This window comes from Copadichromis virginalis, linkage group LG15 (genome assembly GCF_057382275.1).
Source record: "Copadichromis virginalis isolate Kocher_CV1m ecotype Utaka linkage group LG15, C_Virginalis_male_GT1.1, whole genome shotgun sequence".
Lineage (NCBI taxonomy): Eukaryota > Metazoa > Chordata > Actinopteri > Cichliformes > Cichlidae > Copadichromis > Copadichromis virginalis.
The window spans coordinates 40,898,224-40,913,513 of record NC_140632.1 but is presented as its reverse complement, the minus strand read 5'-3'; the positions used below and the strand labels follow the sequence as shown (position 1 = coordinate 40,913,513).

Below are 15,290 nucleotides of genomic sequence, written 5' to 3'. Positions count from 1 at the left end.
CTGTCGCAGGGCTAACACACAGACTGAGACAACCATTCACACCTATGGGCAATTTAGTGTTTCCAATTAACCAAATCCCCACTAAGTGCATGTCTTTGGACTGTGGGAGGAAGCACAGAAAGACCCCAGCCTGATGGTGGAATTGAACTCAGGACCTTCTTGCTGTGAGGCAACAGTGCTAACCACCGCGCTGCCCAATAATCTGTATCTTACTATTAATTCCCTACAGTAAAAATTACAATAGGAAAACAAAAGAGTTCATGATGAACAGATAACTGCATGCTTATGTGTCACACACAGAGTATTTAACTGTTTTCCTCTCTCGTCATCATAGATGCCTGTTAAAGATGTCAAACAGGCATATTGCTACAGCCATATGGGTGGCTGTAGCTCAGGTGGCAGAGCAGGTCAGCCACTAATCAGAAGGTCGGTGGTTCGATCCCAGGCTGCCTCCTGACTGCATGCCAAATATCCTCGGGCAAGATACTAACCATGTTTGCCTACTGGTGGTGGTCAGAGGGCCCAGTGGTGCCAGTGTCCGGCAGCCTCGCCTCTGTCAGTGCGCCCCAGGGTGGCTGTGGCTACAATGTAACTGCCATCACCAGTGTGTGAATGACTGGATGTGTAAAGTGCTTTGGGGTCCTTAGGGACTAGAAAAGTGCTATATAAATGCAGGCCATTTACTATATTTCTAAGAAAATAAGGCCAAGAAACAGCTGCAAACACGGGTCAGAGAATAATGGGAGTTCAAGGCAACCGACAGCTGCCCGAGAAAAGAGCAGAGGGCACAAGCATGTTTTATATTTGGAGTGTTAGGCCTTGGGTCAATGATCAACAGCCATGGGAAATAAATATCTTAATAATGGTCTGAGCCGCTCACTTCTTCCCCGCCCACTTCTTCCCCGCCCACTTATTCCCCGCCCACTTCTGGCTCCTCGGATGAAACTCTGCAGACTTGATTCTTTCATTCTGCCAACACGTTTTGCATAATGCAGTGAAAGTATTTCCCTCCTGAACACTGACCATCATCGGGACCTTATATCAATCTGATGTACAATTTCTGTTACAAGAAATGTTCTTAAGGACAAACTGTTGGATCCAACTGTACAAGTGGGTTTGGAGTCACGTTGAACTTTAAAGAGCAAACTTATCAGCTGCTAAAAGTTGATGTTAAAATGTCTCGCCTCGCCTGCAAAAGGCTCTTCGTGGCTCCCTGCTGGGGAAGAAAAAGGATTTAACCCCTGCTTGAAACATTCGCATTTCTCCTTGCAGCCTGCCACTCTGAAAATGTTGCTGTCACGGTGCTGTGAAGTGTGTTGACTGCTGATTGATGGTACGGGCTCCTCGGCTGAGGCTGTTGCATGAGCGGACACGCAGAAGCAGCTCCGACTCGTAGCTGCAGCACATACATCACATTACAGAGTGTATTGTACATGTGAATTGAAGTTTCAAAATAAATCATAGAAATGTTGTGTGAAGACAATTTCATTTTGATTCATAAAGGTGCCTGTGCTGCCATCACACAGCTGCATCCAGAGAAGATAGACGGCTTTTATTCCGTGCTCGATGTTTCTAATAAATTTATCAGCATTTGTGTGTCAGCGCCGACACTGTATGAAACGCAGCTACATGTACTGCATTTTTTAAAGTGGAAACCTAGAAGGGGGTCAAAGGAAAGGATTTAAACAAAAGACGGCAACCTTTATGAAGGTGATGACACACAGTTATGAACAAATGAGGGTTTTGCATCAGATTTCAACAAAATGTATAATCTCAGAACTTCATTTGGATTCTTCTACACTCCATGCTGCGTATGCTATACACACTACTTTTACTTACATTTAAAAAGTGTATTTCTATGTATCACATGTGTATTCCCTGACCAACTGGAGAGTAGTTGTAGATTGCTGTAGCCCAGTCACTCAGGCCTACAGAGCTTTCAGTGATGCTCTTCAATCATAGCTTCCTAGGAAAAAAATTGCATTCCTCAACCAGCTGCAAAAACCTTTGTGAATTTTGAAATGTGCTGTAACACCAAGGCACAGCTTTCACTTTGAAGGTGAATGGTCTCCATTTCCAATTAGCAAAATTGTTGTTTTAACGTTTTAACACGAGTGGCTGCCTTCAACTACAGGCAACCACAGCAATCTCCCAGTGAGCAAAGCAATTAGAAGAATGACTGTGGTGCAACACTCTTCACGACTGATTTCAACCTGCTACACCCAAGAAATCGCTTGATAACCATTTGGAAAATACACTTGTTTCTTTGTGACTGCCTTTTATATCATGTCCAATATGAAAGGCAGCTATGTTCATATGGCCCCACGTGATAAACGTCTGTATAACATAATTAGTAGCACAGTGGTTGAATTTTGATGGGGTAGAAATGGAACACGGTAAGCTGTGCACGTTTTAGACATGATGACTGAAATGACTGATATACTACATGCATCTATCTTTTGTATTGGAGACAGATATCTGACAGATGCGGCTGTTAGCATAACTAGCCAGCCTTGTCACTGGTATCTATGCCTGTGACCTATCAGGCCTGTCAGTTAGTGTTGTGTTTGTTGTACAGCACTTCAGAGTCACACTGGTAGCCATCAAAGATTTATGTAAAGTTGACGAGCTGAAAGCATTTTGTACTGTACGGGAGACACGGCATGAGATTGATTGACAATGGTCTATAGCCAATCAAGACGCAGAACACAATGCACTGTGGAAAAAACAAAAAAATAAACACATGCAAAATTGCACCAAAAAAATCAGCGAAACAGCGAAAGGTGAACCGCGTTACAGCGAGGGAGCACTGTAGCCCCAAAGGCCCATCCACAGACGAAGCTGGTACACGGCTTTGCCTTAAAATTAGCAAAAGTTGAACCTACCCCCTTTGCATTACTAATAGTTAATTTGCCTCTCATGGCTGTAAATTACTGAATCAACTCTTCATTTTCTCTGGTGACGACACTGATGCCAATCTCTGTGCACAGGAAATACAGTGGTCATCACTTTTTGCAGTGCAGACAGAAAAAAAGGTTAAAAGGTCTGAAAGTACCTAATGTTTCTTTGTGTTTGTAGCTCAATCACAGGACTCACGTATTTGTGAGTTCGGGTGCTGTAGCACAAAATCTGAAAGTATATATATCACAGGGGTTTGTATGGAAAGGAGCCATGAACCACTAACCACACAAGTAGAAGTCAGGCAGACAGCAGCCTGCTGCTTTTCAAAGTTACATCAGAGAAACAAAGTGTTATTGGAGGAGACATGCTGACAGGGGGGAATCGGGAGCAGCGATGACGCAGGGGAGGAAGCCACTGAGAATGACAAGACTTTGATGCTTTATAACACCAACACTTCAAGTATCTTCCACCTGTCTCAGCCGTCTTTACACACTGACCCGCAATAAAGAAGCCGCTTCTACCTCCAAAGGAAAACGGCAACATTACGATTCGTTCTGTGGGAAAAAGGTGAGGCCTCTGAGGTGAGGAGCTCCAACAAGGAATATTTAATCATTAGTCAAAGTCTCCACATTCACAGCAGTCTGTCTCGGGAGGAGAGCCGGTCTTTGTTAGTGTTACCATGGAGCGCTAACAGGACTGGGTGTTCTTTTTAACAAGAATTCAACACATGAGCGGAGGCTCAGAGACTCGCCACACCAATGCTAGAAATATTAATAACATCACACATGACTAGCTTGTTCCACCACATCAATTATCTTTTTTCAAGACGCTGCTTTGTGTTAAAATGAATTTAGATTCTGTGATATTATCTTAAGAGTAAAACAATTTATCATAAATGTTATCAGCATTTCCTAAAAGTTAATGTAGTAACACAACTGCACTAAATGCAATTAGTTTAAGACGATGATTAAATGATTAAATTGCCTGGAAGCCTTTAGAGTTTTTCTTTAATCGGACGGCGATTAGTCAAGCTGAGCAATGCAGAAATTAGGTGTTGTAAGCAGCAGGTGGACTGTGTATTCTTCCACTGCATTAGCCTGGACAGCAAGGTAAACCTGCTCACCTTGATGGTGTGATGGAGGTGTGCTGGTCACAGTCAAGTGCCTGTCACCTGCAGGCTTCTTCAGCTCACGGTGGCTTGACTGGTTTGTCACTTGTAGTTTTTTTAATGTGATGCAGAAGCAGCAGGACATGCTGGATTTGCGTCAGCAGTAACTTAACGCAGCAGTAAGAGAACAGCAAGCTGTCACATTGCCAAAACAAGTTTCACACCAAATTAGAGGAAAACTTCTACATGAAAAACTGGAAATATGAACACCAGGCTTTTTCTACAAATCACTGCACTGACACTGGTGCATAAATATTACATGTGAATGAATGAATGAATGAATGAATGAATATTCTTTATTGTCATTGTCACAGGTACAATGAAATTGAAAGATGTCTCTGGTCAGTGCAACATCACAAAAGATAAATACTTAAAAACTATAATTAAATACTTAAAAACTATAATGATAGGATATAAAAGATAGAAATACATATAAAATACAGTATTCTCATACCGTAGATACACCCAAGCAATCCAGGCCTAAGGCCCCATACAGACACTCAACATACAACCTAGTTGATATATCACTCAAACAATCAATCACTCAATCAATTTGTTAGCGCATCCAACAAAACATGTCTGAAAGCATTCCAACTTCATGGGCACAAATGACAACAGGGGCAATGAAAGTCATCTACTTTTAGTAGCATTGATTCAAAGAGACAGTCTGTCCCTGGGTCAGGATCACTTTATAATAATAATAATGGATTGCATTTATATAGCACTTTACAATGCCACTATTCATTCACTCTCACATTCACACACTGGTGGAGGCAGCTACGGTTGTAGCCACAGCTGCCCTGGGGCAGACTGACAGAAGCGAGGCCACCATATCGCACCATCGGCCCCTCTGGCCATCACCAGTAGGCGGCAGGTGAAGTGTCTTGCCCAAGGACACAACGACCGAGACTGTCCGAGCCGGCAACCTTCCGTTTACAAGACGAACTGCCAACTCTTTGAGCCACAATCGCCCCCGTCTACACTTTAATCAAAAGTAGACGGTTTTGTCCATCTGGAGTAACTTTGTTTCTTCCCCTTCTTCTTTGTGAAATATGTACATAAGACTGAGGCAGGGAAGGCAGCAGCAATACCTCTGTTCAGAACAGAGCACACAGTAAACAGATGTAAGTCAGATATGGTGTAAAAAGGAGGAACTGGGCTGGAGTTGGGTTGCAAAGTGGCTTGCAGACACAGAGGAACTATGGGAAGGCTAAAGCAGTTTAAATAGCAAGCCGTACATAAGATTAGCCAATTCGATTTGTAGCTAAGCCCATCATCCGGTGTGGGATGGCACTGAAATGCTTGGCTTGAGCTCGACTTCTTGGCCTGCATGAACTAACGCAGGCGTTGGTTCCATATTTGCAGCTCTGTTCTGCGACTCTGTTCTGGCACCAAGATTTCCTTTTAGCATCTCGGTTGTAGACTGAGCTTAAATGTGTTAGGACCACACACGGATGCAAACACACAGTTTGGCTGCTCTCATGTAATCATCACTCAGTTTCTGTTGTCATACAACAAATGACAAATATGCGCAAACAGTGATTTGATTGTGTCTCACAAATGTTGATTTTACATCACAGTCAGACAAACCATACACACTGCTGTGACAGATCCCTACTTAAATAATCATTTAAAAATAATCTTTAGTGGTACCAGAGAGCAGCCCCCAGCGCAGACATATAACATTGTTGTAATGGTTTTAGTTTGCACAGTGAATGATTGCTCCTCAAAGACAGACTAATCCACACACACACTCTGTTTAAGATTCATTCCTGAACATGTTCTTCAAAGCTCCTGGAAGTGTTAGGCTCTCTGTATTGTGTCTGTTTCTGATGTAGCTTTATTGTTTTATTTCAAACCCTAAACCTTGAAGATAAAGCAAACCCCTACAAATGGAATCAAAACTCCGGCTTCATTTCACGAGTTATAACTAGCTCAGCTGTCCCAAACACATCAAATGACTGTTTAAAACTCGGATTTGTTCAGTAAACATTTGTAACTATGGAGGGATATTTCTTTAGTCATAATACCATCAGATATGTCACAACTACCAGGAGATGCATCTGGTCTCTGATTGAGGAATAATTTTGAAAAAGGTAAAACACATGAGAAAATAAAACAAAATAAAACCAAAGTAGAAGCAGTATTAGGATGTCTTTTGTGTGATGATAGTAATTAAGCAGTGACGTTCGTGTCAGTTTATCATATCTTTAGAACTTTAAGTAAGACGATTTGGAACACGTCGTCTCGATGTTCTCAGAAAGTCTCACAATCATGTTTATCCTGCTGAGGGCTGTGGTGACGTCATCAGATAAGATATCTCTTTATAGTCATTGCAGTCATACAGAGTACAATAGTGCAATGAAACTGGAAAACTGTCCGACGTCGGCACTGCGTACGACACAGTAACTTAAATTAAGTATAAAAAGAAGAAAAAGTTTATGTGTATTGCACATTATTATTGTTGCACATTATTATAATTATTGCGCCTTGTTGCAAATATAAATATTATTATTGTTATTGTTGTTGCCCCCCCAAAAGTCCAGGCAGGTAGCCGATCAGGTCAGCTGTTAGCGCTGATTAGTTACCTGTTGTAAAAGCTGTCCTTGAGTCTGTTTGTCCGGGACCTCAGCAGCATGAACCTCCTGCCAGACGGCAGCAGCTTAAACCCCGGTGTCCTGGGATTTTTTTTTTGTCCATATTAATGACCCTCTGAAGTGCTCTGTTAAATGCTCTGAATCGATTTGCAGCAACGTGTTAACAGATGCGATAGAAAGTGTGCAGTTTTACCCTCTAATATCCTTTGAAGTTCTGTATCTATATTCACTCTGTGGTTCATGGACAGCACCATGTAGAATTGTCTTGCTTTGCTTACATTGGTAAGCCTTCTTCTCCAGGTTTTATACATATATCCTTCCTCTCGTGTTAGCTTTCTGTTATCATCTCTTATGTTAGCGGGTCGGTTTTGACCCGTGAATTAAATCAGCTATAAAATATACTAAAAACAATAAGTTATCATCCAATTTGTTTCTCATCTCTTGGTTACCTTGTTAGGCTTCCTTATCCATGAAAATGTTGGTTTTAATACTTTTGGCGTGGGCCTCTGGGTCTTTTTTTGTCACTGTACCCCTCGATTTCAATTTAAAAAAAATTGTAAAATTAACCTCAAGAGAATCATATTAATAAATAAAAGGTTTCTGTGTTACCTGAGTATTACTGAGGGGTATAGGACACATCTCTTAAATAAATCTGTTTTATTGATTTTTTTCATTTTAAGATTAATAACTAAAATGACATCGATGGTGTTACGGGTCAATTTCGACCCATAGACATTTACATCAAGAAAAGACAAAAAAAGGTTGTTTTTTTCAGCAGTAGACCTTTAATATAAACTGAAAAAAAGAAAAAGTCCTCTCCTCCTTTGTTTTGGTTATAGCCGTGGGTAATTGTGGGCTTTTTATCACTTCCCAATGATACAGCTTCACCTCAGTTTCCTTTGTGAAGTTCTTGTCCAAGGTCATATCTGGTAAAAAATAAAATAAAATATCACAGCTGATATTGTGATCCTGCAGTCCAGTGGTCATATGGAGGACCACACATTTTCATTGTTTCTTCTCAGGAGTGCCACTCGCAGCTTTGACTGTGAAAATCTGTACATTCCAGGCATAGTTGGTTTTTGCATCACAGGCTTCCCAGATTTTTCTGCCGTTTTTCCCTGGCTTACTGGGTATATATTGCCGGAAGGGGCATTTTCCTCAAAAAGTGGACAAGACGTTCATCCACTGTCACTGGCCCTGGGATGAACATCAGTGGAAGAAACTGCACCCATCTCTCCCAGACATCCCTGATGGGAGCAAGCTTGTCAGACCTCGGTCTGATCTCTCTGTTGTCAAATCTGAGGACTCTTGAATCAAAATGATATCAAATGTGTGAAGTGACATCGTTGCCCAGAAAATGTTTCTGCCTGTCGATGCATCCCATAGACCAGGGCTGCCCAATCCCAGTCCTCGAGAGCTACTATCCTGCAGCTTTTAGATGCATCCCTACTCCAACACAGCTGAATCAAATGGTTTGATTACCTCTTCAGCATGCCATCATGTTTGGCAAAGGCCTGATAACAAGCCATTCATTTGATTCAGCTGTGTTGGAGTAGGGATGCATCTAAAAGCTGCAGGATAGTAGCTCTCGAGGACTGGGATTGGGCACCCCTGCCATAGACGATCAGTGGCCTCATTGCAGCATCTGTACACTCCAGCAAGAAGAACACCAATGAAAGCATCCAGGTATTCCTCATCATGTCGCCATGGACTTTTTTTTCCTTCAAGGTTTATCATAGTAATGATGATTCTTTCTAGTGACAATGGCATAAATATCTCAAAACATCTCTTGATGTCACTGACTTTGGTCAGAGCAAACCTTGTGATTCCAGGGGTCATTTTGATGACATTTGCAGCAGCTGCCCTGCCATGTACATCATGAGGTACTGAGCTCCAAAAGATCTTACCATTTTTGGACTTGAATCTTTCAGCAGGAGTAGCTTCAGCACCAGCGACCTCCACCTCTGATCAGATGTGTCCGTGTCTTCTGGATGATAGTCCACATTGTCTTCCTCCTTAGAAACCTGCCCATCTGAATCGCTATGCTGCTCTGTGTCCTCTCCTTCATTTTCACCAAAAATATGATCCTGAACTTGGCTCACTGTGAATCTTCTTCTCATTTTTTGTATGCTGCAAATTGTAAATGTGCACTCTGGAAGTCAAATGGCCACTCAAATAGTGAATTCACCTCACATGCCCGTGTTTATTTTGTTTTGTTTTTGTGCAGGTATACTGCAAAAAACATGCAAAATAAGAATCCCCTAAAGCTCATATGATTAGGAGAGGCGCTTGCTGTAAGTGTTTTAGCTGACAGTGCACTTATGATTTCAGTTTTGGCTTTAATTATTGCTTTATACTCATAATATTATACCTGGGTCGAAACCGACCCTAACAACACAAAGGTCATAATTTTAACTAGGGCATTTTATAATTTAGTGAAAATATTTTTTTTTGGTTTTATTTTGTAGAAATAGAGGTTCCTGACAAAGTCAAAAAGCCTTGATACAATAAACAAATCTATGTGGTTTTTTTATGCATTTGAAATTTAAAATGGGTCGGTGCCGACCCTAACACGAGAGGAGGGATATACATATATTGCTACATTTCTCATTGTATTTTTATGAAGTTGCTAGTCGAGAACCAGGTCCAGTGCTCATTTAAACATTGCATCATAACTCCACTAGTGGTCCAAACCACCACTGTGTATGGTTAACATGTGAGACCATGACATGAATTTTAAAAATGATCTTCTGAGCTGCACTATTATCCATGCACAACACTTGTTTCAGCCTTTCATGTTGGTGATGTACAGTATTATGGTCACAGGGCTGGTTTATGATTCATGTTTATTCATGCATTCAAAGCAGATTTTTCAAGGTTTCCATCTGTCCGTTCACATCTGCCTGCGCTCTGCCACTACTAATAAGACTGATGGATGTTGCATATTTTCAGGGAAAGGATGGTGCTGGGCTGTTTTTACGGCTGGGTGTGGCTACAGGCATGAAACAGCTTTTGAAAGAGCATGTTGTTATTGCAGGACTTAAAGCAAGTACAGAGATGTTTCTCTGTCAGGGCTCTTCATCTGACTCTGGTTTTGCTCTCTTCCTGCCCTCATCTCCGTTTCTTTCCCTTAGGCACGCCCAGCTTCATCAAGTCCCCCGAGGATCAAACGGGGATTTCGGGAGGAGTGGCGTCGTTCGTATGCCAGGCGGTCGGTGAGCCCAAGCCTCGCATTACCTGGATGAAAAAGGGAAAGAAAGTCAGCTCCCAGCGCTTTGAGGTACGACGCGTGAGCTCCCTGTCTGAAGTGTTTGAATGTGCAACACCTCCTTGTCTCACACCTTCACTGCTCATTACCTGTCTGCATTTGTGTGATACAGAGCAGCAGGTCACACGCTGTCATTTTATAGAACATATGCAACATGCCGCTCAAGAAGATGTGTGTGCATTTAGCAGGAGAGGCCAAACTGCAGACTGGTGGTGTATTTATTCATTACTACCATGCACAAAAAATCAGACACAGCAGCTTTCTCCATTTAGTGCCTGCTTGAAAACCACTTAATGCAAATTATGTTAGTTGTGTTATTCTAATGAAAACACTTGAGGCTCAGAATTAGAGGAGGAGGTGCAGATTTTGATGTCTGTGGCTTCAATGGTGGAGCAGAACTCTAATAACCTGCTATGGCCAGCACATCAGGTTTATTTAGTGTGTGTGATTTCGCTCAAAAGCATCTCTCACATGTCTCACATGTCTATGTTATGAGTGAAGCTTTTAAAATTTGACATCGTGAAATTAAATTTGAATTGAGTGCATTTCATTTTGTTCAGCAGAACAGCAAACAATTAAAGCTCAAATACCAAAGTTTTATTTCTCACTTTGAAATGCAGGAAAGAGGTTGTAGACTTTGTGAAGGCTGTGTGTGCTGGAAACTGATCTGAAACCAGACAGAAAAACTGTGGAACTAATGATTTCTTTTTTACATTTTTGACTGGAGATCTTCTCATTAAAACATCTGAAAAAAGAGGGAAAATGTCCGTCACATTCAGAGGGCCTGTTTTTATTCAAAGCTTAGAGATATCTAAAGCCAAATGAAGACCGCACATGGGCTCAGTAATAAGCATCGTGGCTTCTTAGTGAGAGGGTCCCGAGTTTAAACCACAGACTGTATGTGAAACGTGGACGTTATAGTGGCAGTGTCCATCTTTAATATACAGTCTATGGCTCAAGCATGGCTTTTATGTGTCGAGGTTACGTGTTTACGCCAACGTCTCCAGCCGACTGAAACAGGGCACTGTTTATATCTGCATTACACTTGGAAGCCAGTTTTCAGGCGTTAGGCCGGGTCAAATGCAGGAAATAAATGTCCCTGTGGACGGCAATACACTTCCTTTTTATTACAGTTATTACTGAATGAGTTCTGCACATTTTTAGACTTTCTGAATGCGCTCTCTTGCCCTTGAGACGACCTCTGACTCATAGGAGCCCAGAAAAAACACTGACGTACCAACAAAGTTCATATCTGCTGATCTCAACTGGATCATTTGTGTTTCTTTTATTCGTAAAAGGCAAAAAAGTGTATTTTCACCTCTCTGTGAACAAACACGACATTTTAATGACAAGTTGAAATACCTTTTGATTAGATATTAAATGTCTTTTCTTTATTTGCATAATTCTGAAAAATTCAGTGAACAGAACCCTGATTATCTCGTCTATCAGCATTAGTACTAAAAACAATAATTAAAAAATACATGCATGGTGACATTTTGAATCAGCGTAATTTAGATACATGTGCAAGCTACAAAACGCTGGCAGAAGATAAAATATGCAGAGTTAAAACGTCTCTCTGTAGTTTTTTTAATGTAACTTTAGGCTGTGTGACCTTTAAATACGTTTTGTAATCATGCACTTTTTTTTAAAGTACATGATTACAAGTCATTTCCAGTAAAGGCTCAGTGTCAGGATAGGACCTTTAGGTTTAATGGGTGGAGTTGAGCTTAAATTCCTTAACATTTTTTGCAGTGTGTTTGAGGATAGACGGGGTCTGGAAGGCCTTTGCCTATGGGCTGTCTGTGCTCTGTCTGCAGCAGTAATTAGTTGTGCAGTTAAAGCAACATTTACATCAATGGCAGGACAACGCAGCCAACCCGTGCAGCTGAAAAGTGTGTGCTGTGTGGTAGCAACAAAAACCACAATTCTTCTAAATTGCCACTTGAGGCTGGCTTCAAAAGCGCATCAATCTGCACCGACTCCCTTGTTAAAGTATGTTTACAGCCTGCTGCAAAACAGGGACTGATTCTTTCACAACATAAGTGAAGAAAGAAAACTGTCATCAAATAATAAGCAAAGTGTATCCTTCTGTCCTCAGAGGTGAATTAGCACTAGCCCTGCTATAACCTTGATCTTTTGAACATTTGACCTGACTTGAATGAAGATGGAAACGAACTACCAGCAACAGTTGGAGTGAAGCTGGCCTAGTTTACATGAATTGATCTGGTACCTTCAAGCTTGAATATGTGCTGCACATAAACAGCGCTAATAAAATGTTGTAGAGGCCCAGAATGACACCTGAATAGTTTTTCATGTCTATTAAAAAAACACCACGAGCTTCATCCGATAGAGTCGATGGTTGGTGGGGAGAGAGGAATGTTGTGTCTTCATTTAACAAGCGAGCTGAGTTACGGCACTGGAAGGATTTGCGTAGCTAATGACCGAGATTGACTTATAGCACTGAACTAATAATATGACCGATTATTTGTGTGATCAAACCTATAAGTCAAGCCAGTCAAACAGGACTGCTGCATACGATGTAATGCTATGTTTTTCTATTTATTCACAGATTTGTACGTTTGTGATTGATGTGCTTTGTGACAAAATTAAATGAAGTGAACTTTGAAGGATATTTTTTCATCTACTGCAAAATGGCTTCTATACAACGAACAGAAGCACTGAGCAGAAAGTCGACCTTTTATTCATGCAGCTGCATTAACACACACAGCAAAAGCTTAATAAATAGGACTGTACAAGCCTGCCTGCAGGACTCTGCAGCAGCAGGAAGGCTCATTAGCTGCCAGCCAACCCAAATGACTTCAGCTGAAGTGACTCAACATGAGTCCTGCATAGACGGAGACACTTGGTTCCTGTCGTTGTGAGTAATAGGAATTATCTTCCACCTGTCTGCTCAGCATTATTTAAACTGATGGCGACCCTGTGTGTGGTGTGGATGCACCACCTCCCAGTACAGACAGTCCAGTACTCCCTCGGTACTTTCACTTACGTTGTCTGTTATTCTGTTTTATTTGATTTCTGCAGTTAAAAAGCTTTAATCTTGGTCTATAAATAGCCACAGCCCAACTATTTTAATCCTCATGAAAATATCCTTTCACACAGGGGTCATATTTGCTCACCTACCTGTTTAATGTTTTGTTTTTCATTAGATGCTCCAGATTTGTTCAGACTTTGCTCTTCACATAGTCACAGCACATATATTCATGATACGTTATATATCTATATTTTGCAACTTACCTGAATTGTATTGTATTCATTATAGTTTTAGAAATTGAGCATGCAGACCGGTGAGTGTCTTTCACTTCAAAATTATAGTAGCCTAGTATCTGGATATGTTAGCTGTAAAGTTCTCTCTTTGGAAGACACAAGATATGTGCACGGTGGGAGAGTCCTGAGCTATCGGCTATTGTACTACAGAACACGTCACAGCACTTATATTTCCACAACCAGACGATGATTCTCTTGAAAAAGGCAACAGCAGCACATACAAAGGTTAAAGATCTAGTTCAGTGATAGCAGCAGCGAGGCATAGCATGTCCTTAAGCCCAGTGTCCACACTGATGAGTTATTAAAGATAAACAATGATTCCTGGACATCTTCGAGTGTTTGTAGGCAGCTTGAAGTAAACAGTACATGAATGCAGGCGTTGACATTTCAACCAGGGCTCGGTTTTGGTTTCAACATGCAGAAAATGTCCTTCGAGGTTTGTAGAGTATCTGAGTTTGTTTCAGCTAACAAAAGCGTTTACATGAGAGCGTGTAAGTGTGCAGCGTTAGATATGAATGGCTAACAGAGAAATGGCAGTGTGATGAAAACAGTAACAGCTGAGAACAGAGCGTCTAATCTGGTTTTCAGGTTAGGTGAGTAAATCCGTCAGTATTCCTGTGATAGACAGAAAGGTTCACTGAGTGATGGGTGAGTTTATAACCTAACTCTCCTTTTGGAACAAGAACAGACAAACCAACACTGTTTTAGAAGAGCCTCAACAGTGGACCGTGTTTTGTTTGTTTGTTTGTTTCTCTGCTGCTGCTTGACGTTGCTCGGCTCCTTGTTCTAAGGTTGTCTTTCCTGCAGCCTCCATGTGTGTCAAACCCCACTTTCTGTACGCAGGAGCTCTGATCTTATTCGTTTGAAATAATTCTACGTCTGTACAATGGATATATAACTGGCTCGTACCACGCGGAGCAATGGGAATGATTCTCCTTTGGGCTAAGAGTTAAACTGATGGCTTCCCTGTGTGCTCGCTGGATCGACCTCCTACTGAGGCAGGAAGAAAGTGCAGCTCCACACTTCCTTCATTGGGGCAGGAATTTGATTTCTGCCAGTCCACTGCTTGGGTCGCACGCATTTCAGAGGGGAGGAAGTGCCGTGACCCTGACTCTTAACCACAGCCCCTCGAACATTTCTAAAGCCCTTACATACCTGATATCCAGTCAAGTCTGTTAGCACATTTGTCCTTCAGCTCATTCCAAGCATTCTTTCTTTTGCTCTTTGAGCTGCTGCACTCTTCATTTTTTTTTATTTCCACCTTATTGTCTAAATGATTTCCCTCATTTCTCACTCTTGTGCTGCTTCCATCAGGAGCTTTGGGGCAAAGTGCTGATCTGGTGCTCCGCTTGCAAACAAAGCAATCAGAATGAAATCTGGCAGCTGCCACTTCAGTTCATCCAAATCTTCCCTAAAATTAGACGCGCTCCATCGACTGTAGTGACACTGAAACCTCGGTTTGGCCGATGCTAATGGGACGCAGAGGGAACGTCCCCATCCAGTGACACCATATCACCTGTGACACACACACACGTATGACTTTGCCAGTTTCAGCTGAAACAATTTCAGTGTTTCAAACCATGTTCCAGAGTTTATAGTTCACCGTTCATGAAGTTTCAAGAAGAAAATGAAAGACAGATCTGAATGTTTGAAAGTGTTTTGGAAAAACTCTGTAAAGATTAGAGGAACAATACTCAAAGGATAAATTCAACTGTTTTATTTTGTTAGATAAGTTGAAAAAAGAGTTAAACAAGCAAGTAAATAAAGAAAGTAGGTTAAATGAGGTAAGAACAAAAAGTTAACAAGTAAGTAAAGAAAGAAGGTAGAGCAGAGAAAACCCCAACAATTCCCTCTGAGCAAGCACTAGGCGACAGTGGGGAGGAAAAACTGCCTTTAAACGGGCAGAAGCCTCCGGCAGAACCAGGCTCAGGAGGGGGCAGTCAACTGCCGGGACTGGTTGGGGGGTGAACAGAGGTGGAGCAAGACGAGGCTACATCAGTTGAAGAAGCGGTATTGTCCCTCTTCCGGAACAAGCAGAAGAATCTTTTCTTCTTTTTCATGGACTTTTCCA

The 15,290-nt window shown here is 41.6% G+C and overlaps 1 protein-coding gene across 3 annotated transcripts in view; it reads left to right on the top strand.

The window, feature by feature from the left end:
- The window catches only part of ptprfa (protein tyrosine phosphatase receptor type Fa), a 385,056-nt gene that overhangs the window by 129,769 nt on the left and 239,997 nt on the right, over positions 1-15,290 (top strand). For all 3 annotated transcript variants that reach the window (XM_085433425.1, XM_085433427.1, XM_085433426.1), the window contains one exon: positions 9,801-9,946. In XM_085433425.1, coding sequence (XP_085289551.1) covers positions 9,801-9,946 — 146 coding nt within the window. The remainder of the gene's footprint in view (positions 1-9,800; positions 9,947-15,290) is intronic.